General features: G+C 48.0%; 3 protein-coding genes across 5 annotated transcripts; 2 read left to right on the forward strand and 1 right to left on the reverse strand.

The window, feature by feature from the left end:
• The first annotated feature begins 665 nt into the window (after nt 1-665).
• Nucleotides 666-3,902, forward strand: LOC117852923 (uncharacterized). Its single transcript, XM_034735227.2, has 5 exons — nt 666-1,115; nt 1,946-2,070; nt 2,144-2,235; nt 3,303-3,389; nt 3,557-3,902. The coding sequence occupies exons 1-5, from the start codon at nt 778-780 to the stop codon at nt 3,668-3,670; spliced, it is 756 nt and encodes a 251-aa protein (XP_034591118.1). The 5' UTR covers nt 666-777; the 3' UTR covers nt 3,671-3,902.
• A 787-nt stretch (nt 3,903-4,689) lies between these two features.
• LOC117852924 (uncharacterized) lies at nt 4,690-6,820 on the reverse strand. Of its 3 annotated transcripts, none has more exons than XM_034735230.2 (5): nt 6,653-6,820; nt 6,349-6,553; nt 6,079-6,186; nt 5,264-5,338; nt 4,690-5,143 (listed from the first exon to the last, which is right to left on the reverse strand). In XM_034735230.2, exons 2-5 carry the CDS (start codon nt 6,480-6,482, stop codon nt 4,912-4,914), a joined length of 549 nt encoding a protein of 182 aa, XP_034591121.1. In that variant the 5' UTR covers nt 6,483-6,553; nt 6,653-6,820; the 3' UTR covers nt 4,690-4,911. The 3 variants fall into 3 exon arrangements, with proteins under 3 accessions (XP_034591121.1, XP_034591120.1, XP_034591119.1); XM_034735229.2 differs by having other exon boundaries at nt 6,349-6,533; nt 6,653-6,819; XM_034735228.2 differs by having other exon boundaries at nt 6,349-6,820.
• A 2,764-nt stretch (nt 6,821-9,584) lies between these two features.
• On the forward strand, nt 9,585-18,401 carry LOC117851866 (uncharacterized). Its single transcript, XM_034733779.2, has 8 exons — nt 9,585-16,111; nt 16,181-16,354; nt 16,430-16,706; nt 16,773-16,875; nt 16,956-17,224; nt 17,309-17,418; nt 17,484-17,703; nt 17,773-18,401. Exons 1-6 carry the CDS (start codon nt 15,983-15,985, stop codon nt 17,338-17,340), a joined length of 984 nt encoding a protein of 327 aa, XP_034589670.1. The 5' UTR covers nt 9,585-15,982; the 3' UTR covers nt 17,341-17,418; nt 17,484-17,703; nt 17,773-18,401.
• Nucleotides 18,402-20,998: the final 2,597 nt, after the last annotated feature.

Raw genomic sequence — 20,998 nt, forward strand, 5'->3', positions numbered from 1 at the left:
TGAAATTAGGTTCCGGACTTGTTCAGTTTCTGTTTTGGTAGAATATGAACAGACAGTATGGATGTTGTTCCTCGGCTTTCTGTTTGCTGTTCTTCGAGAGAGTGGACTTGAACCGCTTAAGTTGTCTGAATTTTCACGAGTCTTCTTTCATGTGACAAGTCCCGTTGCTTTGTTTTATTAGTCCCCTTCCCTTCCTCTTCGTTTATCAACATTACTGATCAAAGTCTGGTTTAAATTGAAGTAAAAAATTAGCTTAGGTCTCCTTATCATATAACATGAGTTTCTAATGCCTTTGCACAAATTTTTTTGTTCAATTAAAATCAGAAGAATTCTACTCTGTACGGAGAAATAAAAGATCTCTAGTGCCTACTTGAAAAGATTTTCCTCTTTTATTCTTTAGGATTCCAAATAATTTGTCTTATATCAACACATGCTTTATTTTGGGCCTTTTAACTGGCCAGTACAAACTTTGCAGTACAGTTTTAGTTAACACTCGAGTAATTTGTTAAATGTTAAGGACTTGTCTTAGATATTTTTTTTTGGTTATATAGATGAACTGAGTCCAAAAGAAATGGGGAATCAGAAATGAAATAAAAATAATAAAGCAGCAGGCCTAAAATGTAGCCACGCTACACTCCACGTCACTCCATATGTTCGCACCGCCGCAACGGCCGCGTCGACTACAAAAGCACCCAACGCCCCCAAGCAGGGAAGCGTCGGAAACCCAAATCCACACCTCGCTGCAGACCAACTGATCAATCAATTGCGCCACCGTCCATGAGCTTCCTCTCCGGCCGCATCGCCGCCGCCAAGGAAGGCGCGTTCTTCCTCCATGAGTCGAAGGCCGCCGTCGGCCGCCTCGCGGAGAAGCTCCCCAAGTCCGCTACAGCGCCCGGTGAGGCGTCGGCGCCGCCCTCCCCCGACGTGCTCCCGGAGATCCTCCGCCACTCCGTGCCCATCAAGGGGACGCCGCCCCCGGCCGAACCCTCCCTCTCCGCGTCCTCCCGTTGGGCGCTCCCACCGGGCAGCACCGAGGCCGCGGGCGTCCACCCTGACGCGCTCAACCCGCTCCGTTCCTACGTCTCGCTGCCGCAGGCCACCTTCGGCCCCAAAAGGTATCGCGTCTCTCTCCCATTGTATTCTGTAAAAAGTTGTAGTTCACACTTCACAGTAGTTCCCAATTTTGCGCGCGAAGGCACAATAGTTAATTTTTGCACCTTTTCGTTCATGCTTCAAGCTTTGAATTGAAGGTATCTGCAAGCAACCCTGCAATTGTGCACTTGTGAATACTGGGATGCATATTTTGATCGGACCAAGTAGTCGTTAGCAGGCGTAAAGTTAAAAAAAAATCACATACCAATCTATATGTACACTGTAGTGGCCTAGTGGGCACAAATTTGCGATAGGTGATAGATTCACCGTGATATGAAAATGGCTCAGATTCATTCATACTAATCAAATGACTTACCAGTTACCACTGCCATTATTTTGTACGGTCCAATTCATTTGAGGAGCTCTTCTGCTAGCAGTGTTCTACCTCTACCTGCTCCTAAATTCATACGAGGACATGCAAAGTGTTTGTGACTTATGCATAAAAACTGATTTAGGGTCATTTAGTCTCTAGGATGCAATTGGTTACATGGATGTGTACTCACAGAAATGTGCAAATGAACTATATATTTCTAAAAGCTGAGGTTTGTATGCTAACTGTTGGGCATAGTGAACTCTATTTAGTACCACATGTTTCAACATTCAGGATCTGTAAAGAAAAATCTATTCTCGTCTCTGTGGCATGCTGTATTTAATTCTTCCTTGTTGGATTAAAATTGCTAACTAAGCCTTTTTTTATGCTCTGATGTACTTGAGTTAACGCTGTGCCTGTAAAATGGAACCTAATAATGTATTATCACTTTATTCTCTGTGTTTATTGTGGTTTTGTTTGCAGATGGCAGCTTCCAAATGAGCAACCTAACTACTTGGCGTCAACAGCCAATGAGAGGCGTCGGGATAGGAGCCCACCTCCCATGGACCCTGAGAAGTTGAAGGCCGTAATTGCTGGATACTCACAGAGTACATTTGCTTGCCACAAATTCTAAATTCTAGTGTTCTTGAGATCTTTTGTTCTCATTTGTAATTGTTACAGTTGGGAAAGCATTTCTTGCTGCAACTATTTTGGTGCTCGGTGGAGCAACAGCTGCACTATTCTACACAGCAGATAAGCTACAGTTGCATTCCGTAAGTCATGGAAGTATGGAACTTGAACATATCCAAATAAAATTTAGAACACTTAACAAAAAGAAAGTACACCCTACCAGGATTTAAACAAGGAAGAAGTCCAAATTACTCCCCTCAAGTATGGTCGAAGTCTGAATAACCCCCCAAACTATTTGTTGGTTCAATTTACCCCTGCAACTATGTCTTGTTTAAACATTAATGCAATTCTACGGTTTCTATTTGTCTTGTTTAAACCCTATGATTTGTCTTTAGACTTTTGCAGTTGTTTTCCTTATCAAAATTCCTTGATTTTTGGTTAATTTATTGGTCTCTGTTCTCTTCAGTTGTTGATATGCTCCTGATATGGAAACTGCTGTCTTGTATGCTCCTCAATTGTTACTTACTCTTAACTAGCTATGCTACAAACTGTGTTACTTGATTGTCAATCGCCATGTTGCACAGTAATGGGAAAACGAGTCCTAGAATTCTTGACTGATCAAATATTTCATATACAAAGTAGATATGTAATTCTCTTAGCTTTTAATCCTTAATATCTGCAGTGCCACGCCAAATGCCTGTATGGCCACTTGGCCAGTCAGACCATCAATGGTGCCATGCCATGCTTCACTTAGCACTCTACAGTGGCAAGTGGAGTTCATTTTCTAAATAAGATTTGAGCTTTCTGTGGAATGGCAACGTTTTTTGCCACCAAATGGTGGACTAGGTTTCTGAACATATTGAGTTTTGGAAATAGGTTAGGAGTTTACTGGTGAAATAATTTGTGGAGATGTTTATTTGATTAAAAAATTGGGGGGTTAGCGACTATCAATCTAAGAGATTGGAAATTAGTCAGTTCCACACGGGTCATGCAATGGCAGATCAAGTTCCGTCTTTGCTGTTATGATGATGTGAGCTAGCCAAGTTTGAATTGCTTTCCTGGTACATACAAAACACAACTAAACTGTTGAGTATCTGATGTAAACCCAATCATTAATACAAGGAGCAATGTAAAAGATGTGTTGGAGCTGAAGCATAAAAATCTAAGTGGTAAATAGGCCCTCTGAAACAACGTTAGTTTCTCCTTTCAGGTAGACGACGTTAAAACTAAAGGAAAGGATGCATTGCAGCCTCGAGCTGATATGATTAAGGAACGAATAGCTCCATTAAGAAGCTGGGTAAGAAAACCTGGTCACTATTCTTGTATTTCTCCTTAGGTATTTACTAATTGTATTTCCCCTACAGTACATTGTACTTCAGTCTTAATCGAGTCTGCTTTGGGGTGCTGATTCCTGTGAGTTTTGTGACAAATATTGATGTACCTTTCCCTATTCTGTAACTACAGGCTGAAGAAATGTCCCGGAAATGGCATTTTGAAGGTGATAAAGAAGCTAAGGAGAAGTCCATCATCATTAGAGAGCTTTCAAGATCACTGGGCTCTAGGACTCCCCCTAGTTGATTAACGCTGACAGACAGTTGTTGTAAGTTCATCATTACCAAGTCATTCACTTGTTGTATGCCTCGCTATAGTTTCCATATGTTTGTGTATAGGGGTATATATTAGTATATATTGAACAAAAAACGTGGCCAATCTGATCTGAGGCCTACAGCTATACCTATATGTTGTTACATGTGGAGCCTTGTTGAGCGACAATATTGATATTCTGATATGGTTAGTAGAAACTGTACAATATGGGTGATCTCTAAACGTCAGTTTGGGCTTTGGATAGACGGGATTGAGATTCAAGTCCATACTAGAAGTCCTGGGGCCTCAGCCAAACATACTCTGAAATGATGAAAAGAGGTGCTTGGCTTTGGACGGAGACGGAGAATATGTGAATTGTTGTTGCATAGACTAAACTACAAGCTTTGAAGTTTGAATTAGCACCAGAGAGCAAACTTGATGTGAAATTCAAACTTCCAACTGAAATACGTGCACTGGCTACGATCCTGATGTGAAACTCATAGTAAGATCCAACCGCTCACGCGCAACTGGTCTGGCTGATTCAAAGTTCCAACTTAACTATGTGACATTCGTAGCAACTGGAAGTTACAAGTGCAAACGTAGCAAAGTTTACAATCCTGATGTGAAATTCGTAGTAAGACATAATATGTTTTGCGTATTTTACTAATGCTTTGGACAAGCTGTTTCAGACATCATCAGGTGTTCTTCACGTTAACTTTTTTGCGTATAGTTCACTGAAAATCCTGCTGCCGTTGCCGTGCAATACAGGGCTTTATTTACAGGCCTGTACGATGATGCTAAAAGCTTCATTTGGTTAAGTTTCATCTTCAACTGGCATCAAATTCAGCCTCAACGACATCAGCGCAGAATCAGCGCTCTCCAACTTCCAACTTCACTTTTTCAGAAAGGTACCATTATAGATAGCCTAGACATAACAGCGTGGCAAGCACAAATGCACTGTAGAATGAAAATCGTGAAGGCACCTCAGATAACTAGGGTATTGCTCGGCAATGTAGCATAAAACTCGGCCTTTAAAAAAACAATTGCACAGTGCATCAAACAAAATGTGTCAGCAACCAACTACAAAATTGCGCCGTCTGCAATGCAAATGCAAGTACCCTACAACAAAGTGAACAAACAGGCAATTGTCACAGATTTTTGTTCTGAAAATCACATATGTGAGTAGCTAAGATTACATTGATGGGCAGCGCAGAATTTCCTGCTGAATGGTTTTCTCAAAACATGGCATCATAATCGTCCAAGGCATCGTTGTACTCCATGACCTTCCTCTTGATCTTTGAGGAATCCACCCAGGTGATGAAGTCCTCCATGTTTCTGGTCACAAGAAAGGCTGGATCGGTAACTGTCTCTGGACCTACACGCACATGCCCCTGCTCGATGTATGTTACCGCCTCTTTAAGGTGCTCTGCAAACTTGAGCTTCACCATAACTGTTGCCAGTCTCCGCCTACAGTAATTTAGCAAAAAAATTAGGGTAAATGGAAGGCAGTATACCATGTTTTCATTCAGTATACTTTTGTTATCTATGTGGTTAGCCAAAATTGCATGACACATGCGAAAGAGATACCTGCAGAAGGCGCTAGCCGAAAGATTCTCGCATTTCAACAGGCTCTTTTTTGTTGGAATTACACCCATGTTATATCTGAAATTTAAGAAACTCCATCAGACTACACACATGAGGATGGATAAAAGTGCAACAGACAAAATCTGAAAATCGCAAATACTAAATTGGATAAGACATTACATGATTTGGTCAAAATGAAATAGGTTGAGATATCACAAACAAACAAACTCAACCCAAATAGTATCATAGAAAGATTCATGATTCCAGGCCTGGTAGTCTGGGAGTGAGATGTAGTGGTTTCTAACAAAAGATATCCATTGCCATGCTCAAGGAAAAAAGCACCGTGAGGATGATAGCTTGTGCCCAAGTCCAGTGCAGATGCAAGAAGTTAAGAGTACAATCACAGGCAGAGATAAATAGTACTTCTCCTTGGTGCTCCCATGCTCTGAAAAGCAAATAATTTCAGAGAATTATCCAAGCAAAAGCCTTTGCTGCACTGACACTGAAGTAAATTCTGAGCAGCTAGTCAAGTATTCATACACTGATAGCCCACCACCTTCACAATGCAGTCGATTTAATCTTCTCTGTATGTCTGAACTCTGAAGTAGTGAATGAAACAATAGTCTAGTTATCCTACACTAGCATCCTGGCTTTCGTTGACATACTACATAAAGGTGAAAGTCCTTATAACTCTACAAGAAATCTACAACCCAAAGTTTCTATAAGGATGCAACCTAACAGTCTAGTTCAAAATTTGCAAAAGGATGGATATATCGTCTCAGAGCCAAGTGGAGAAAAGTGGTCTGGCAGTAACTTACAGCTTATCAAGCAGCATGTCTGTCATTTCGATTCTGAAAGGGTCTCTTGGGTCCATCTGCTTTATGATATTAACGAGCTTTTGCACCATTAAGCATATGCCATTGTACCTGGCAACCCAAAAATCACAATTTTCCAGTTAATCCTTCATCAAATGCTTCGATTCAAGATCAGCATAATGCAATCCTCCAATTGATTCAGTACCAAAAGCAAAACTGAATAACTGATTTACAGGAAAAGCAGGGGAGGGTGAGGATAGAATAGAAGCTTACTTCTTGTAGTCGTCCCTCTCGACGAGGCGGTAGTGCTGCGTCACGAGCGCCTCCCGGTGGCCGCCCTCCCTCTTGTACTCCAAGAAATTGGTCTTCTTGAGGAGCTTCTGCTCGTGGAACTTGAGCTTCCTCATCTTTCAATTGAAGCGGCAGTAAGGGAGCTCCCGCCGCCCAGCGAAAAATTTCTTCGGAACGAAAGGATTTGCTTGAAGAAAAACAAGAACAAGCAAGGCTACTTGCAGATGGAAGAAGGAACCGATAGAAGCCTATACGGATCTCCGCCGCAGGCAAGTGTAGGCAGTACCAGCAGAGGGGAGCCGGCGAGGAGAGGAGGAGCGCGACACCTCTCGACGCGAGAATAGCTGGGTGGGAGAAACCCTAGCTTGTGTCCTTTCGCCGCCGGCAAGTTCGTCGACGAGGAGGCGCAACAAATGTGGCGGCGGTAGAATGGACAGAGGTACAGTTGAGGGGCTAGGGCGGCCGAGAGGAAACTCCCGAAGCAGTTGCACTAGCACCGCAGGATGTGAAATCAAAGGCATAGATTCGTGCAAACGCTGCAACGATGTCACGGCAAGTCTCTGGCTCTCTGCCGTTGGATCAGCAAAATGATGGCTTTAGATTACGTGCAATGCTAAACCTATGCTACAAGCTGGGCAGCTAACGGGCAAAGGAAGTGGGAAAAAAAGTCTTTTCTTACAAGGGCAAGGGCAAGGGCAAGGGCAATTAAGGACCAAACAGTCCTTGTATGTGAGGCTTAGTATCAGTGGAATTTAGTTATTTTCACATCATCACAATGGTGAGCCATGGATGGACTCTAACATGGGCATTAATAAAATAAAGATCCAAGCTCAACGACCATCTCATCCCTCCCATCGTTCCCTCTCTCTTTGTTCATGCCCCCCCAACCCGCACTATCGTTGCCCGTCCCTCCCACGCGTCACCCGTCGCCCGTGCTTCTCTCCATCGTAGGTCAACCTTCCTTCACTAGACTGAGCCCCCGGTGCCCCAAATCGACCTTCCTCCTCCCAAATTGAGCCTCAAGAGCACAAGGATCGGCCTTCTTCTACCTAACTTGAGCCCCAAGTTCCTACCTTTGTGAGTGCTATAAGCACTTTCTTTTGTGTAATAGACTAGGCAGTTTTGTCAGCTCTCGCAGAGAGCGCTCTCTCTTCCCCCCACCGCCGGTGACCACCCAGTCCCGGCGTCCAGAGCCCCCGCTACCGGCCACCTCTCCGCCACCTCCCCTAGTCCTTCCCACACTCCCGAACCTTCATGCCTAGCCATGCCAGACTTGGTGGAACTGAACTAGATCTGGAGACACCGTTCGTCTCCTCCCCCGTCGCTGCCACCCTCGCCTCCGGCTAGGTCCCGCGGTCACCTGAGCTAGGCTCCTCCAAGGCGGGCCCCTCGATCCCGTCAGCTCATGAGCTCTGGGTGTACGCTGCCTCCAGGTCTCCCGTCTCGGCCTTCCCATCGCCTTCTTGGGCCAGCGGTGCGTACCGGTCTCCTTCGCCGACCTTCAATGAGGTCCTTTGCGGCTCTGGAGTTTCGATGCTGGCGCGGACTCCCTCCCCATCGCCTGCATTGCTGTGTTGCACTGCTCCGGCCGGAAGCACATTAAAGGTGCGTCTAGCCGCGCATTCCCGCCCGCTCTGGTGCCACCACCAGCGGTCTCGGCCCCATGGTCATCCTCGACCTCGATGGCGACCGGCTTTGACGCGGACTGCTCCACCCCATCCGACGGTTCATCTCCAGCGTGTCCTGGTCATGGAGTGGTGACGCCAATATCAGGTGGCTCCCTGTAACACCCGTAAAATCTACCAACACAAATCACTCGCTAAAAATTGTGTTCAAAATCTTTTTACCGTTGAGCTCCCGAAAATCTAATCTTCCCGGCGATATCGCCGTCCCAACACCCAAAGCTGACAACCATCCTTTTATCCTCTCCGTAAATTCCACCGCGTGCCAGTCGACAAACCACCGCGCGTGCTCCGACCACATTCCGCAATTACCGCCAACTCTCCCTTTCTCTTTCTCTCTTTCTCCTATTTTCTCTTTCTCTTTTTTTTTCTTCTCTTTCTTTCTTTCTTTCTTTCTTTCTTTCTTTCTTTCTTTCTTGTTCTTCTTTCTTCTTCTTCCTTCCTCCTCCTCCTCCTTCTTTCTTCCTCCTCCTTCCTGGTTGGCCGCACGCCAGGCCCCCCCTTCCCTTTGGCGCCCGGCCACCCCGCCCCCTCTCCCTCTAGCGCGCCCCGAGCCCCCCCTCTAGCGCGCCTGCTACCCCCTGCCGCTCTTGCGCCGGCCCCAGCCTCGGCTCCCGTGCCGTACCGGCAAGCCACGCGCGCACGCGCCGGCCCTGCCCCGGTGCTGCACGCCGGTGCCATCTGGCGCACCACCGCGCCTGCCTGGCCCCTCCCGCACTGCACGCTTCCGGCCCCTCTCCCCATCGCACCTCGGCCCCTACCGCGTTGGATGCCAGCGCCTCGCCAACGCCGCCTGTGTGCCGGTTCGAGCCCCACCGCCACCGTCTCCCCCACTCCTCCCGCTGCCTATAAAAGGGGAGGCAACGCCCGGCCTCCTTCACCACCCAGCTCATCGCCCTGCCTCCCGTGCACCGCTCCTCGCCAAACACCGCTGCCACCAGAGCACCATGCGCCGCCGCCAAAAGCCACCGCCGGCCGCCCCTTCCCATCACCAAGTCCCCAAGGTAAGGGGCAAAATGGGACCCCCTCACCTTCCTCTACCTCCCCCACCCCTCGGCTCGCCGTCGGCGAGGCTCGGCCGGCCGGCCGCCGCCAGCCATCTCCTCCTCTCCATCCCTCTGTCTCGGTATAGAGAAAGAAGAAGAGGAAAACACCCCAAATTTCGATCTAACCCCCTACTTCTCTCTATTCGCGAAATAACCCTCCCACCTTTCTCATACTCTTCTCACAGATATGCCCTTCCACCACCCAGAAGTATTTACAAATAGGTCCCTGGTTTCTCGCAGATTAGTCCAAAGCCTTGTTTTAACCCCTAAATACACGGTTATCTCGTCATTTCATGCTCCAAACTTCCTCCAATTAATCCCAAATTCAACCACGTCATCCACCAATATGCTTCCGCCGAATCATATCCAAATTTCATGAAAATACTCATTCCTTCTATTTTCCATTCGCGTTCTTTGTTCGAAGCTCAACGGGTAAAATCTTATTTTCTCTTATTTATCGTGTGCTCGATTGTGTGTGCCGTAGGTCGCGGAGTACCCGAGGAGGAGCCCGAGGAAGAGTTTGACCACGAGCCCGAGCCCGAGGACCAGCACTGCGAGCAGGAACTCTCGGAAGGCTTTGAGGATGGCAAGTCCAATCTCACCCTTTGATGCATATTTATTCCTAGTTTTTCAAACACAACCTATTGGCATGTTTTATAAAGTTGCATATTGTTTTACTATGGAAACATGGTTGGATAGCCACCCCTTGATTGTTATGAACATTCTTTGATTGTCCTATAATTATCTCTAAATATGATTTGCTCTGTTTGGATGATAATTGCTGCTAGAATGCTTAGGACCTTGTTACTCAATTCAATCATGACTACAATGGTTTATTTAAAGGATAAATGTGTGAGTGTTTTCAAATGAGAAAATAGGTTTTCAGAAATAAAGAAAAGAAATGCTTAGATGAGATAGATGGGTGTTTCTTGTGTGAAATGCCAATACGTTGGGCTCGTACCTTTGTGGTTGAGCAAGGTTGGGAGATATCCATGTTGTCATAGTTAAGGACTGAGTTGATGTGCCATCTTGCCTAACCCACTATCATGCAACCACTCGGCCGTTGTGTGGGCGGCGGCTTAGCATAAATCGCACTAGCTGGTCTGTTAGCCATCACGAGAGCTGGTGAGCAACAGGAGACCATGGAGAAGGACTAAAAACTTTGTGAACTTAGATCTTGGTTAAGACCTCATTGGAAGGTTGTTAACCCCTCGGTTGCTTCCGTGTTGGCTAGTCAATCTTAGCTAAGGTGGGTAATGGCTTTGTTAGGATCTGCACCGACACTAAGGTGATCGTGCTATGATACCCTACTTGTGGGTAAAGTGTCCAACCTCTGTAGAGTTAGAACCTATCCGGATAGTCGTGTCCACAGCATTGGACGAGTTACGGCTTTGACACATAACTAGTGTTTGGGTGATGAATGGTTTCCATGGTGTGAGTTGAATTTTGGAAGGTGTCCGGCAGTTGTGTCGTGAGCTACTGTTGACGGGGAGTCCAGTAGCATCAAAAATTGGATCCTTTGTGTAGGATCAACCCCTCTTATTGATTTGGTTACTGAAGAAAATGTTTAAACCCTTTTGAAAATGAACCCCTGCATGTGTTGAAAAACCTAGCTTTATGGCAAATAAACCTTAACCTTATCCTTGCTATACCCTGTGCATATTCTTGATTGTATCCCCCTCTGTGGATGGGGTTGGACTTGTTGAGTACTTTTGTACTCACCCTTGTTTTGTTGCTACAGAGGAAGACCCGAACTTCGTTGCTGAGGATTTTGAGTAGGAGGTCGCTTTCACACCCAACGTTGCCTATGGTGTTGGCCTTTGCAGAATGCTTCTGCTGTCGTGTAGTCCCGAGTGTTGTCTCTTGACAGTAGCTTGGCTCGCTGCTGTTATTTATTTGCTTATCATTTCGGCGTGGCTTTCGCGCCCACTCCCTCGGGAGTTGTGCGGTATTTGAACTATCTATTGATTAAATGTGTTATCAGCCTCCTGGGACTGATATTTGTATCACATTTAGTCTCCACTGATGTGGGGACGCTTCACTCCCCACCAGCGCGCAGTGGCCCGGGAGGTGTGCCCACCCCACCACCCTCCAGTCCTCCTCCGGTTCTCCCCTAGGGGCCACTTGCCGCCGACCCAGGGTGGAGCTTTGTGTCATTCCTCGCATGATGGATGTGGCAGCCAACGAGGTCGTGCTCGAGAGAGCATTGGTCGTAGTGCTCGCTGGTACGCGCCCAGCTGCCTCCCCGGGGGATGTCAACGCGTATCTTCAAGGTCATTTTGCTGTTGAGCTGGGTTCCTTTTTTGTTCACCTGCACTCTCCTAAGGATTTCCTAGTCATCTTCAGTGACTCCGATGCCAAGCCTTGGGTGCTCCATGCCCCGGTGCTGCAGAGTGAGTTCCGGCTTCCCTTTCAACAGTGGAGGCGGGAGTCTTGGGCTAGTACAACTTCTATAGATTTCAGGCTGAAGATTGGCCTATTGGGAGTGCTTGCTCACCTATGGCTCCAAAGCACTGCCTAAGAAATTCTTGGATCCTCATGCAACATCATCGCCCTAGCTCCTGAAAATTAATCCAAAGCTAACCTGAAAGACTTCAAGGTCACTGTTGGTTGCATACATCCTGACTTGCTGCCGGTCGAGAAGGTTATGGTCACCCCCATTCTAGTAGATAGGCCAAACGCTCAGCCTTGCCTCCGCTACAGAGCAATTATCAACATCCTGGAGGTGGTTGATGTTCGGGAAGGCATGGCGAGCTCTTCGACTTCAGGTGGGAGGCCTGGTGGCACCGGCAATGCTCCAGGTGGTAGCGGATTCCGCCACACCCCTGGCGGGGGCATCTTTGGCCACGCTCATCCCCCGGGCGCAGATCCTCATGGCCCTCCTGAAGGCGGGCTAGGAAGGCCTAGGCCCAAGGCTAGGCCGGCATGGTGTCATGCCATGTTCGGCTCCGCGGTGGCAACCCAGCCAACCGTCCTGGGCCTGGCATTCTTCCCAGCCTGGGGATTGCAGGGGATCCACCCCCCGACGCCGATTCCCAGATGCTACATGGGCCAGTCACCAAGCGCCACGACGCTTTCTGCCTCATCCCCTCCCTTCCTTTATCGTGCAGTGGCACTGACCTCTTTGTCAAAGGTGGTTGTTGCGCCTCCCCCTGCGATCGCCCGACGCCCCTGCTTGGAGCCGTTGCCGCGGGAGTCAGATTGGGAGGACGACCTTTACCCGTCGGTACCGCCCGCCATGAATGTTCAAGTCACTTAGGTCGTTCAGGTTGCCAAGCTTGCTGCTTCCCCCCTCCCCCACTAACAGCAAGCCGCCTCGACGCCCATGGAGTTGGACATCTTTAGGTGTGGCCCGCTGGAGGTGAGCATGCCACATGATCCAATGCGCTGGGAGGCCGGCGCCCTCCCAGCCAGCCGGCCAGTTTCGTTACACCAAGGTTGACGCGTGGCGGCGAGGATGGTCCCCGTGCACACGGTATTCGACAGGATCTTAGCATCTCTACTGGCTCGTGGGGGAGCCGCGGAAATACAGCCGGGGCTGTTGACTACCTGCCCTGCTCTCGAGTCGGTCTCCTTCCCGGAGGTCAACGTGCCCATGGGGGCAGTGTGCGGGGGATCTAGGACAAAGAGGAGGATGTTGTGGTCGTAACGCCTGCTGTAGCAGGGGCTACGGCGGAGACTACCCCAGTTGTCTGCGCCCCTGCTCCGACAAGCCCCAACCTAGCCCCAACGGCCGCCGCCCATGCAGCGGCGCTCGTGGAAGATCTGCCGGTTGCCTGCCCCCCTTGCTAGATGAGGCTGACGCAGCTTTCATCACCACCACGCGGGGATCTTCGACAGAGGGACTTGTGGATCTAGCTACAGCCTTTTGCTCCTCCTTGCAGAAGGAGCTACATCTTTCTGTCATCCGAGAGAAGCCCTGAGGTTGATGCGCGAAGGCCCCTCCACCAAACCCTCAAACCTATGTTGTAGTGGTCGGATTGCTGCTCTCTCCAAGAATGGGAGCACACAGCCGGTCACAAGGGGGCAGAACGTTGTTATGCACTAGCTGGGCTTGGTCGGCCGCAACGAGGCTCTGGACACAGCCGCTTTCCAGGAGTATCTTCGCCTGTTTGCCGTAGGTCTATCCAAGGAGCACTGCCTAGCCATATAGGATTTGTTTGGTGGCATGTTAGATGTAGATATGTAGCGATGCATTTTGGAGGATGAGGAACTCCTGGTGGCGTTGAAGGAGCTTTTCGCTGAGGATCAATGGGTCGATGGGGTTCGGCTGATTTGAGCCGTTTTCCTGGTCATTAGGTCACTTTATTGATGGTTGTAATGAATTAACTATTAGCGATTTGGAATGTGCGGGGCCTCAACTGCTGTGCACGACGCACGGAGGTTCAGGAACTCGTTAGGTCGGAGAAAGTGTCTTTAATTTGCCTACAAGAAGCTAAACTTGATGTGGTTTGTAACAAATTGATTCTGGATATGTTAGGTTTGGACTTTTATTACTATGCTCTCTCGGCTGTCCATACTTGTGGTGGAATTTTGGTCACTTGGAATGTTAATGTCTGGTCGCTCTCATCACCAATTATGGGTTCCCACTCCCTTTTCATCAAGGTTGCTCCGTGAGGTTCACCGCACCTTTCCTGGTGGCTGACTTCGGTCTACGACCCCCAGGGTGATGCTCACACGGTCGCGTTTCTCCAGGAGTTCCGCTCCATCCGCCCTTCTCTGACCAGACCATGGGCCTCATACAGAGATTTCAACCTAATCCATCAAGCCGCGGACAAGAATAATGGTCACCTTTTGCGACGTATGATGGGTCGCTTCAGAAAATTTCTAAATGATCTCAAACTGTCGGAACTACATCTCAACGGTCGCCTTTCCACTTGGAGCAATGAGCGAACACACCATCGGTGTTTTAGATCGGCAACCCGCCTAGGGGGTATCCTAGGTGGTCTTTTGTGCGGTAGGTGCCGTCGAGAATCAAGGAGTCAATGGTGACGCAAGGAACATGATTTAGACAGGTTTGGGCTGCTAGATCACGTAATACCCTACGTCCTGTGTGTTGATTGTATTAAACTCGGGTGAGTTGAGAGGGTTGTCCTTGAGGGGGTCCCTGCGCGCCCTTATATAATTAGGGGAGCAGGGTTACAAGCTAGAATCCTAGTCGGGTATGGTTACAGAGTTCTACTCGGTGTAGACAGAGTAGTTTCCATATGTATACCTAACTAGTCTTCGGGAGTTCGAGTGGGATACGCTTCTTTGCTGCGTAGCCCCCGAGTCTTGATTACGTCCGAGTACGCCCCTTAGTGGGCCACACAGGGCCTACTCGTGGGCCTGGGATGCATGCCCGACAAGCCCCCGAGTACTTTGTAGTCGAGCAGCACAGTTCCAAGTACTCAGAAGCCGCTATCTGAGTAGTTCCCAGCAGCGGTTGTAGTGTCTTCGAGTACTCGAATACTATCGTGTGGCTGGAAGGTACTCTTCATTTGTTTTTTTTGCTTTCGAGTTGCTTCTGTATTGAGAAATTATATGGTAGTGCGATGACAATCGCACTCCATATGGAGTAGCCCCCGAGCCTTAGTTTGAATCGAAGAATCAGACTGAGGGTCAATCCCGTGTTCTGGTTATTAGTCTTTAGTAGTCTTTGGAGAAAAGAAAACTTTGTTCAGCGGGTACAGTGTCCGCAGCCCCGAGCACTTAGGCGATTTTTCCGTGGTCGATGAAGTGGTCAAACCTCTTGATTTGAGTAGCCGTTGGATATTATGGTGATAAATCCGGTTTATATATGACCGTTGCGTAATTGATGCTTGGAATCCGGAGGTAATGGAGATATAATGGGGGGGCCCTTATGGTTAGGGTTACGTTTCTTTTTAGCAGATCTATTTTATCCCCCTTTTTTCCTGTTCGTCGTTGAGCCGTCGTGCTTTCCAGTGCCGCCACTGCAATTGTTGCTTCCTCCATGCCTTTGAGAGAGATCTAACGCAGATTCTTCCCCTCATTGCTGTCCCCGAGGCCGACTGATGCGCATCAAGAAGATGGGGAAGAAACCCGAGAAGACTCAAGGCCAGGCCGCGGCAGCCGGTAAGGTGAGATCCAAATCGAAAAAAGGGGAAAGAGTTTGCGCTGCCTGCGCCAAAGGTTGGTCCGACGAACTAGACTGCGCCGCCACCGCCTGGGATCACATGACAAAAATTTGTGATGAAGGAGGTGGCTGTTCAGGCTTTGGTTGATGCTAAGCTTCTCCAGTCAAAGCTTGAACTCGAGTGGAGGCCTGCTTTTGGCAACGCGTGGCAGTTTAAGGAGTACCCGAATGAGACTATCATGCTTGCACACTTTGTCGAGAGAGGACTGGCAATGCCTACTTCTGACTTTTTCAGAGGTATTCTCGGGTACTACAAACTCCAGTTGGTTCACTTGAACCCCAATGGCGTGCTTCATATGTCCATTTTCGTACACTTGTGTGAAGTATACCTGGGTGTCCCTCCTAGTCTTGAGCTTTTTTGGAAGCTGTTTCGCTGTAAGCCGCAGCCTAGCACGATTAGGATGGCAGTTTTTGGAGGTGCCAGGTTCCAGCTTAGGAACTCGGGCGCTTATCTTGACTACAATCTGACTAACTCGCATGGTGACTGGAAGAGAAGATGGTTTTATATTGGGAATCATGACCCTTCTTTGCCGGTAGTCACTGGACATGCTCCAAAGCATGCGGAGAATTGGGTGAGCGAGCCTAAAGACACCCGTGAGATTTCCAACCTGCTGTCTCAAATTGCTGAGTTGAAGTCGTTGGGCTTGACTGGCATCAATGTGGCTGCCAGTTTTCTCAAGCGGAGAGTTTAGCCTTTGCAGCAGCGGACTCGCTCAGGCTCGGAGTACTTGGGTTTTGATGACCCGTCACGTATGTCTCCTGATGACATATCTGATGATGATGTGGAGGCGTTGCTGGCGAAGTTCTTCAGGAATTATCAAGGGGTACCGGTTATTCCAGGAGTCCTTTGTCAATTTGACAGCTGGTATGGGCTGCAAGAGGTATGTTCTTTTGCTTGACTTGTATTTTTCGAAATGTTAGGATATCTTCGAGTAACAATTCGTTTGCAGTCCCGGGTTCTTTTTGGTTATCTGGCGCAGTCTGAGGGGGAGGAGTTAGTTGTGGCTGACTCTGAAGATGAGCCTTCTCCTCTTGCAAAAAAACGCCAAGTAGTTCGAAAGAGGGCTTCTGTGAAGTCTGTTTCGTCGTCGAGTTTGACCCGTGAAGGGTCGCAGAGTACCAAGGTATGTAGTTCTTTGTTCTTGGTAATTTTTTTAGAGTTTCCCTGTAATCCTTGATGACTTTAGTTGACTATGAAGGCTGTCGATGCGACTCTTGGTGGTGACGAGGCTACTTCTGGCGAGGTAGTCGCTACCGCCAAGGATGCTGTTAGCGTTGCGGTTGTTGAAGATTTGCCAGTGGGGGTGCCGCTTGTAGACTCAGGAGCAGCTCCCGAGCTTGCAGCCCCGACACCGTCAGCTACCGAGTTGCTAGTCCTTGACCAGGCAGTTTTAGGTTTGCCTACTGGCGTGGCAGACGTCGCGAAGTCACCGGTGATTGCCGCTGGCGCCTTGTTGTCCGATGTTATCACCAGTGGTGAGTTTTTCTGACTATTTTTGGTAGTCTAAAGCTTTCGTAGTCTTATCCTTGATTTTTTTGTAGGACTTGGCAAAAATATTGTTCCTCTGATTGACCCTGTGGCGCCGAGTACTCGACCGGCAGTTGCTGAGAGGAAACGTGTACAATTGCCGCCGTGGTCATCTCGGTGAGTTTTGGATAAGTCTTCCTTTGTATCGTGTTTTTGAGCTTCTGAAGGACGTGTGATGACTTCGTGTTTTGATCCAGGGATGTGGAGGATACTATCCTTGTGGACACAGGAGTGGATTCTGGTCCTTCGACTACACTCTCTGGTCCCTTGTTTGATTTGACGATGGATGACGCGCCTGAGGTTGATACGAGTCGTCTTGGTGCCGCTATCTTCATGCTTCAAGAAGTTATCCGTTCAGCGGAGACCCCTGTGGTCCCTTCGGGTTCTGGGGGTGTGCCGTCTTCAATGTCTGTTGGTGGTACCCTGGCTTTAGTTGTGAGTAAAGCGGATGAGGCTGGTGCACCAGGTATGTAGCTGAAGTACAGGTTCCCCTTTTTTTTTGAAGTTGGCGTGTTGTATCTTGTAACGACTTAATGTATGTATTTTTTAGGTGCTGTTTCGGGTGGAGCTCCAGAACCTTAGATTGTTAAAAATACTGAAGGTCCAGTGCTCGAGTTGCCGTTGGAGTCAGAGTTTCGGAGAGCTATCCAGAGTTTTCAGGTGTGTTATCTTTTTTGACTGACTATTTTTTGCCGGAAAACTTGATGACTTGCTTTTGGTTGCAGGATCTTTATGACAGAGCTCAAAGGAATGATCGTGCCCTCGAGGAGCGAAATGATTCTGTGCAACGACTGGTGCAATTGGAGCAAGAGTGCACCCGTCTCACCGAGTCCTTGAAGGTTCATGAGGAGGCTGCGAAGTCTTTTGCCATAGAGCGGAGGGATCACGAAGTTTTGCAAGAGAAGTTGGAGAACCACTATAAGTCTTTGAACAAGAAGTATCAAGGTGAGTACTCGTGTTTTTTTGAGTATTTCTGACTATAGTCGAGGATTCTGAACTATTCCTTTGTTGTAGAGCTTAAGAGAAAAGAGGCTGTTGCGAGTAGCCAGCTTCTTGACTGGAGAAATGCTCGTGACTGGGTAGCTGATGAGGCTGACCGTCTTCGGGCATCACTAGCTGAAGCTCAGGCTGCATATGAGCATCAGAGGGATAGAAAAAATCATAATGGAGTTATGCTCGCTATGGCCATGGTGGCCTGTAGAGATCATGGTCAGACCATAGGAAGACTTCGAGGTGAGCTCCAAGAGTTGACTGATGCTGCGCAAGATGTGGTAAATGCCATTGCTCCTCTTGAGGATGATGCTGAGCCCCGTTTACTAGTCGAGCAGCTGAAGACTACTCTGGGTAAGATTGCTGGCCTCTGCAAGGCTATTTGTAAACAAGTCCTTGCGGTGGTCAAGTCATATTACCCGAGGGCGGATTTGATAGCGGCTGGCGACGGTATTGCTCGTAACTGTACAGAGGATGCCTATGCGCAATATCTCGAGGAGGCTGAGCCAATTGCTTCGAAGATGTCCAAGTTTGTATCATTGGAAGAGCCTTAGGCTTGTATAGTCTTGGAGTTGTAATTTGCCGAGTATTTTGTTTACTCGAGACAATCTCTAAATTTAGTTCGAAGTCCAATGAATGATTGTCTTCGTCAATCTTTGTCATTGGTGGGAGTAAGTCTGAGTGCCAGCCGAGTAGTCGTGCGGTCATCAATTATTGCCGTTGCTGTTTTGAAAGTACTTTGTTCCTTTACTCTCCGAGGGAGGTGCACAGGTGTACTGTACTCTTTTGTCTTTTTGTGGCGTGAATGCCTTCACGTGAATGGAGTCAGAGAGCATCTTTCTTACTCGTTGGTACTTTGTTGTCACGAGCGAATAGTAACTCCTGAGTGGGTAGTGGTTGTGGCGTTTGGCTATAAATAGACTGCCGTGGAGGTCGATCAAAGTCAGGCTTGAGTAGTGATGGATTACTTTCATTTGCTATTATTTGGTTGTAGAGATGCTTCAAAGAGTACTCCGGTGCTAGAAGATTCCTCGTAGATTAGAGCCACCTTCCCTCCACATACTCTTGCACTCGTAGGGATAGCTGCGATGCTAGAAGAATCCTCGTAGGAGGTGTAGTCGTGTGCCTCATCTTGCAACTTGTGATCCAGCTGAGTCCATGCTAGAACTCGCGAGTGATGGGTGATGAGTGCCATGGTCTTTATCCGGCTCTCTTATTAGAGGTGGAGGTGTGGCATGCAGTGTGGGACGGCTCGCCAAAGCTAGCAAGGGAGCAGTCTTGGTTTTTCTCCCTTATGCAGCGCTCAGGATTCATCATTGTCGCTGTCGAGGTAGCGGTGGTGCAGGAGTTCCTGGTGTTGTTTTGGGAGGAGGATCTGGATATGACTGCGTTTTGTGCAGCTTCCTTGCATGTGGGCCCCTCCCTTTGTAGTAGTCGTTAGGCCTGTGTGGCCTTGTGACATTGTAAAAGCCTGAGACTTAAACGCAGACTGCCAGTAGGTAATTGCTTGTAGTCTTTGCAGTGCTGTTATGTTGTATTTTGAGTACCTTTACTCTGTTATGAGTAATCACATGTAACTCAGAATTTGTTCTATTTGAACCGATCTTGAGTAAAAAAATTGTTTTGCCCTTTGAGTTTTTGGAACTCGTACTGAGGCTTCGATGCGTGCAGGAACTGGTCTTGATAAAGTCGTGTATCAAGAGTAGAGCATCAGTAGTCGGAGTCGGGCTGTCAGCTCCGAGTAGCTGGTAATGAGTTTGTTTGAGAGACTTGGGGCGAAGGCCCGAGTACGTTTGTCTACTATGGGTAGTAGCGACAGAGATGTTCTATATTCCAGGAATTTGGTATTTGTTCTCCTGAAAGTTCTAGTAATCTGTATGATCCGGGTCTTGTGACCTTGGATACGATGTAGGGACCTTCCCATGGCGAATTGAGTTTGTGCAATCCTGACGTGTCTTGGATTCGTTTGAGGACCATGTCGCCTAAGTTGAAGGATTGCTCCTTAATATTGCGGTTGTGGTATCATCTTAATCCGTCGAGGTATCTGGCTGATTGAATTAGGGCTACACATATCGTTTCTTCTAGACTATCCAGATCCAGGCGTCTTGTTTCTTCTGCCATCCCTTGGTCATATTGTTCAACTGGAGGAGACTGCCACATCACATCTGCGGGTAGGATAGCTTTTGAACTGTATACAAGAAAATAGGGGGAGAACCCGGTATGCATGGTTGGGTTCGCAGTCCCCACAGGGCATTAGATAGCTCTTTGAGCCATTTGCCTCCTTTTGTGTTGCCGATATCGTGTAGCCTTTTCTTGAGTGCTTCGAGTATCATGGCGTTGGCACGCTCGACTTGTCCATTGGCTCCTGGATGAGCAATTGAGACATAGCGGACGTCAATTCCACTGTTCTCGCAGTATTCCCAGAAATCGTGGTTGTTGAAGTTGGATCCTAGGTCGGTGATTATTCTATTTGGAAAGCCATAATGGTGTACGATTTCGTCTAAGAAGTTGAGGACTCGATCTGCCTTGAGGCAAGTGACTGGTTTGACCTCGATCCATTTGGTGAATTTGTCGATGGCAACGAGTACTCGGTTGAAACCACCTGGAGCAGTTGGCAGTGGTCCTATCATGTCTAGCCCCCAGCAAGCGAAGGGCCATGTTGGAGGGATTGTGATTAGTTTGTAGGCGGGGACGTGTTGCTGTTTAGTGAAGAATTAACATCCTTGGCATTTTCGGACTATTTGTTTTGCATCGGCCAACGCCATGGGCCAGTAGAAGCCCTCTCGGAAAGCTTTGCCTACGATTGTTCGTGAAGATGCGTGGTTGCCACAGATCCCTTTGTGAATTTCTTCCAAGATTTCTTGGCCATCTTCTTGGGTGACACATTTCATGAGTATTCCTGATGATGCGCTTTTGCTGTAGAGCTTGTCTCCGACTAGGACGTAATTTTTGCCTCGTCGGGAAATTTTGTTAGCTTGATTTTTGTCAGATGGTAACTTATGGTCTCTGATGTAGTCGATAAAGGGTGACCTCCAGTCGACTTCTATCATCATGATTTCCTGATTAGTTTCTGTAGTCTTGACCACTGATGGTGTGACTTGTTCTGATATGGACGGTTTATGGAGTTCGTGTACAAAAATTCCTGCTGGGACTTCTGCACGAGTCGAGCGCATTTTTGATAACACGTCCGCGGCTACGTTGTTGTCGCGGGCGACATGATGAAATTCCAAGCCTGAAAACTTGTTTTCCA

The sequence above is a fragment of the Setaria viridis genome, chromosome 4 (assembly GCF_005286985.2).
Source record: "Setaria viridis chromosome 4, Setaria_viridis_v4.0, whole genome shotgun sequence".
NCBI lineage: Eukaryota > Viridiplantae > Streptophyta > Magnoliopsida > Poales > Poaceae > Setaria > Setaria viridis.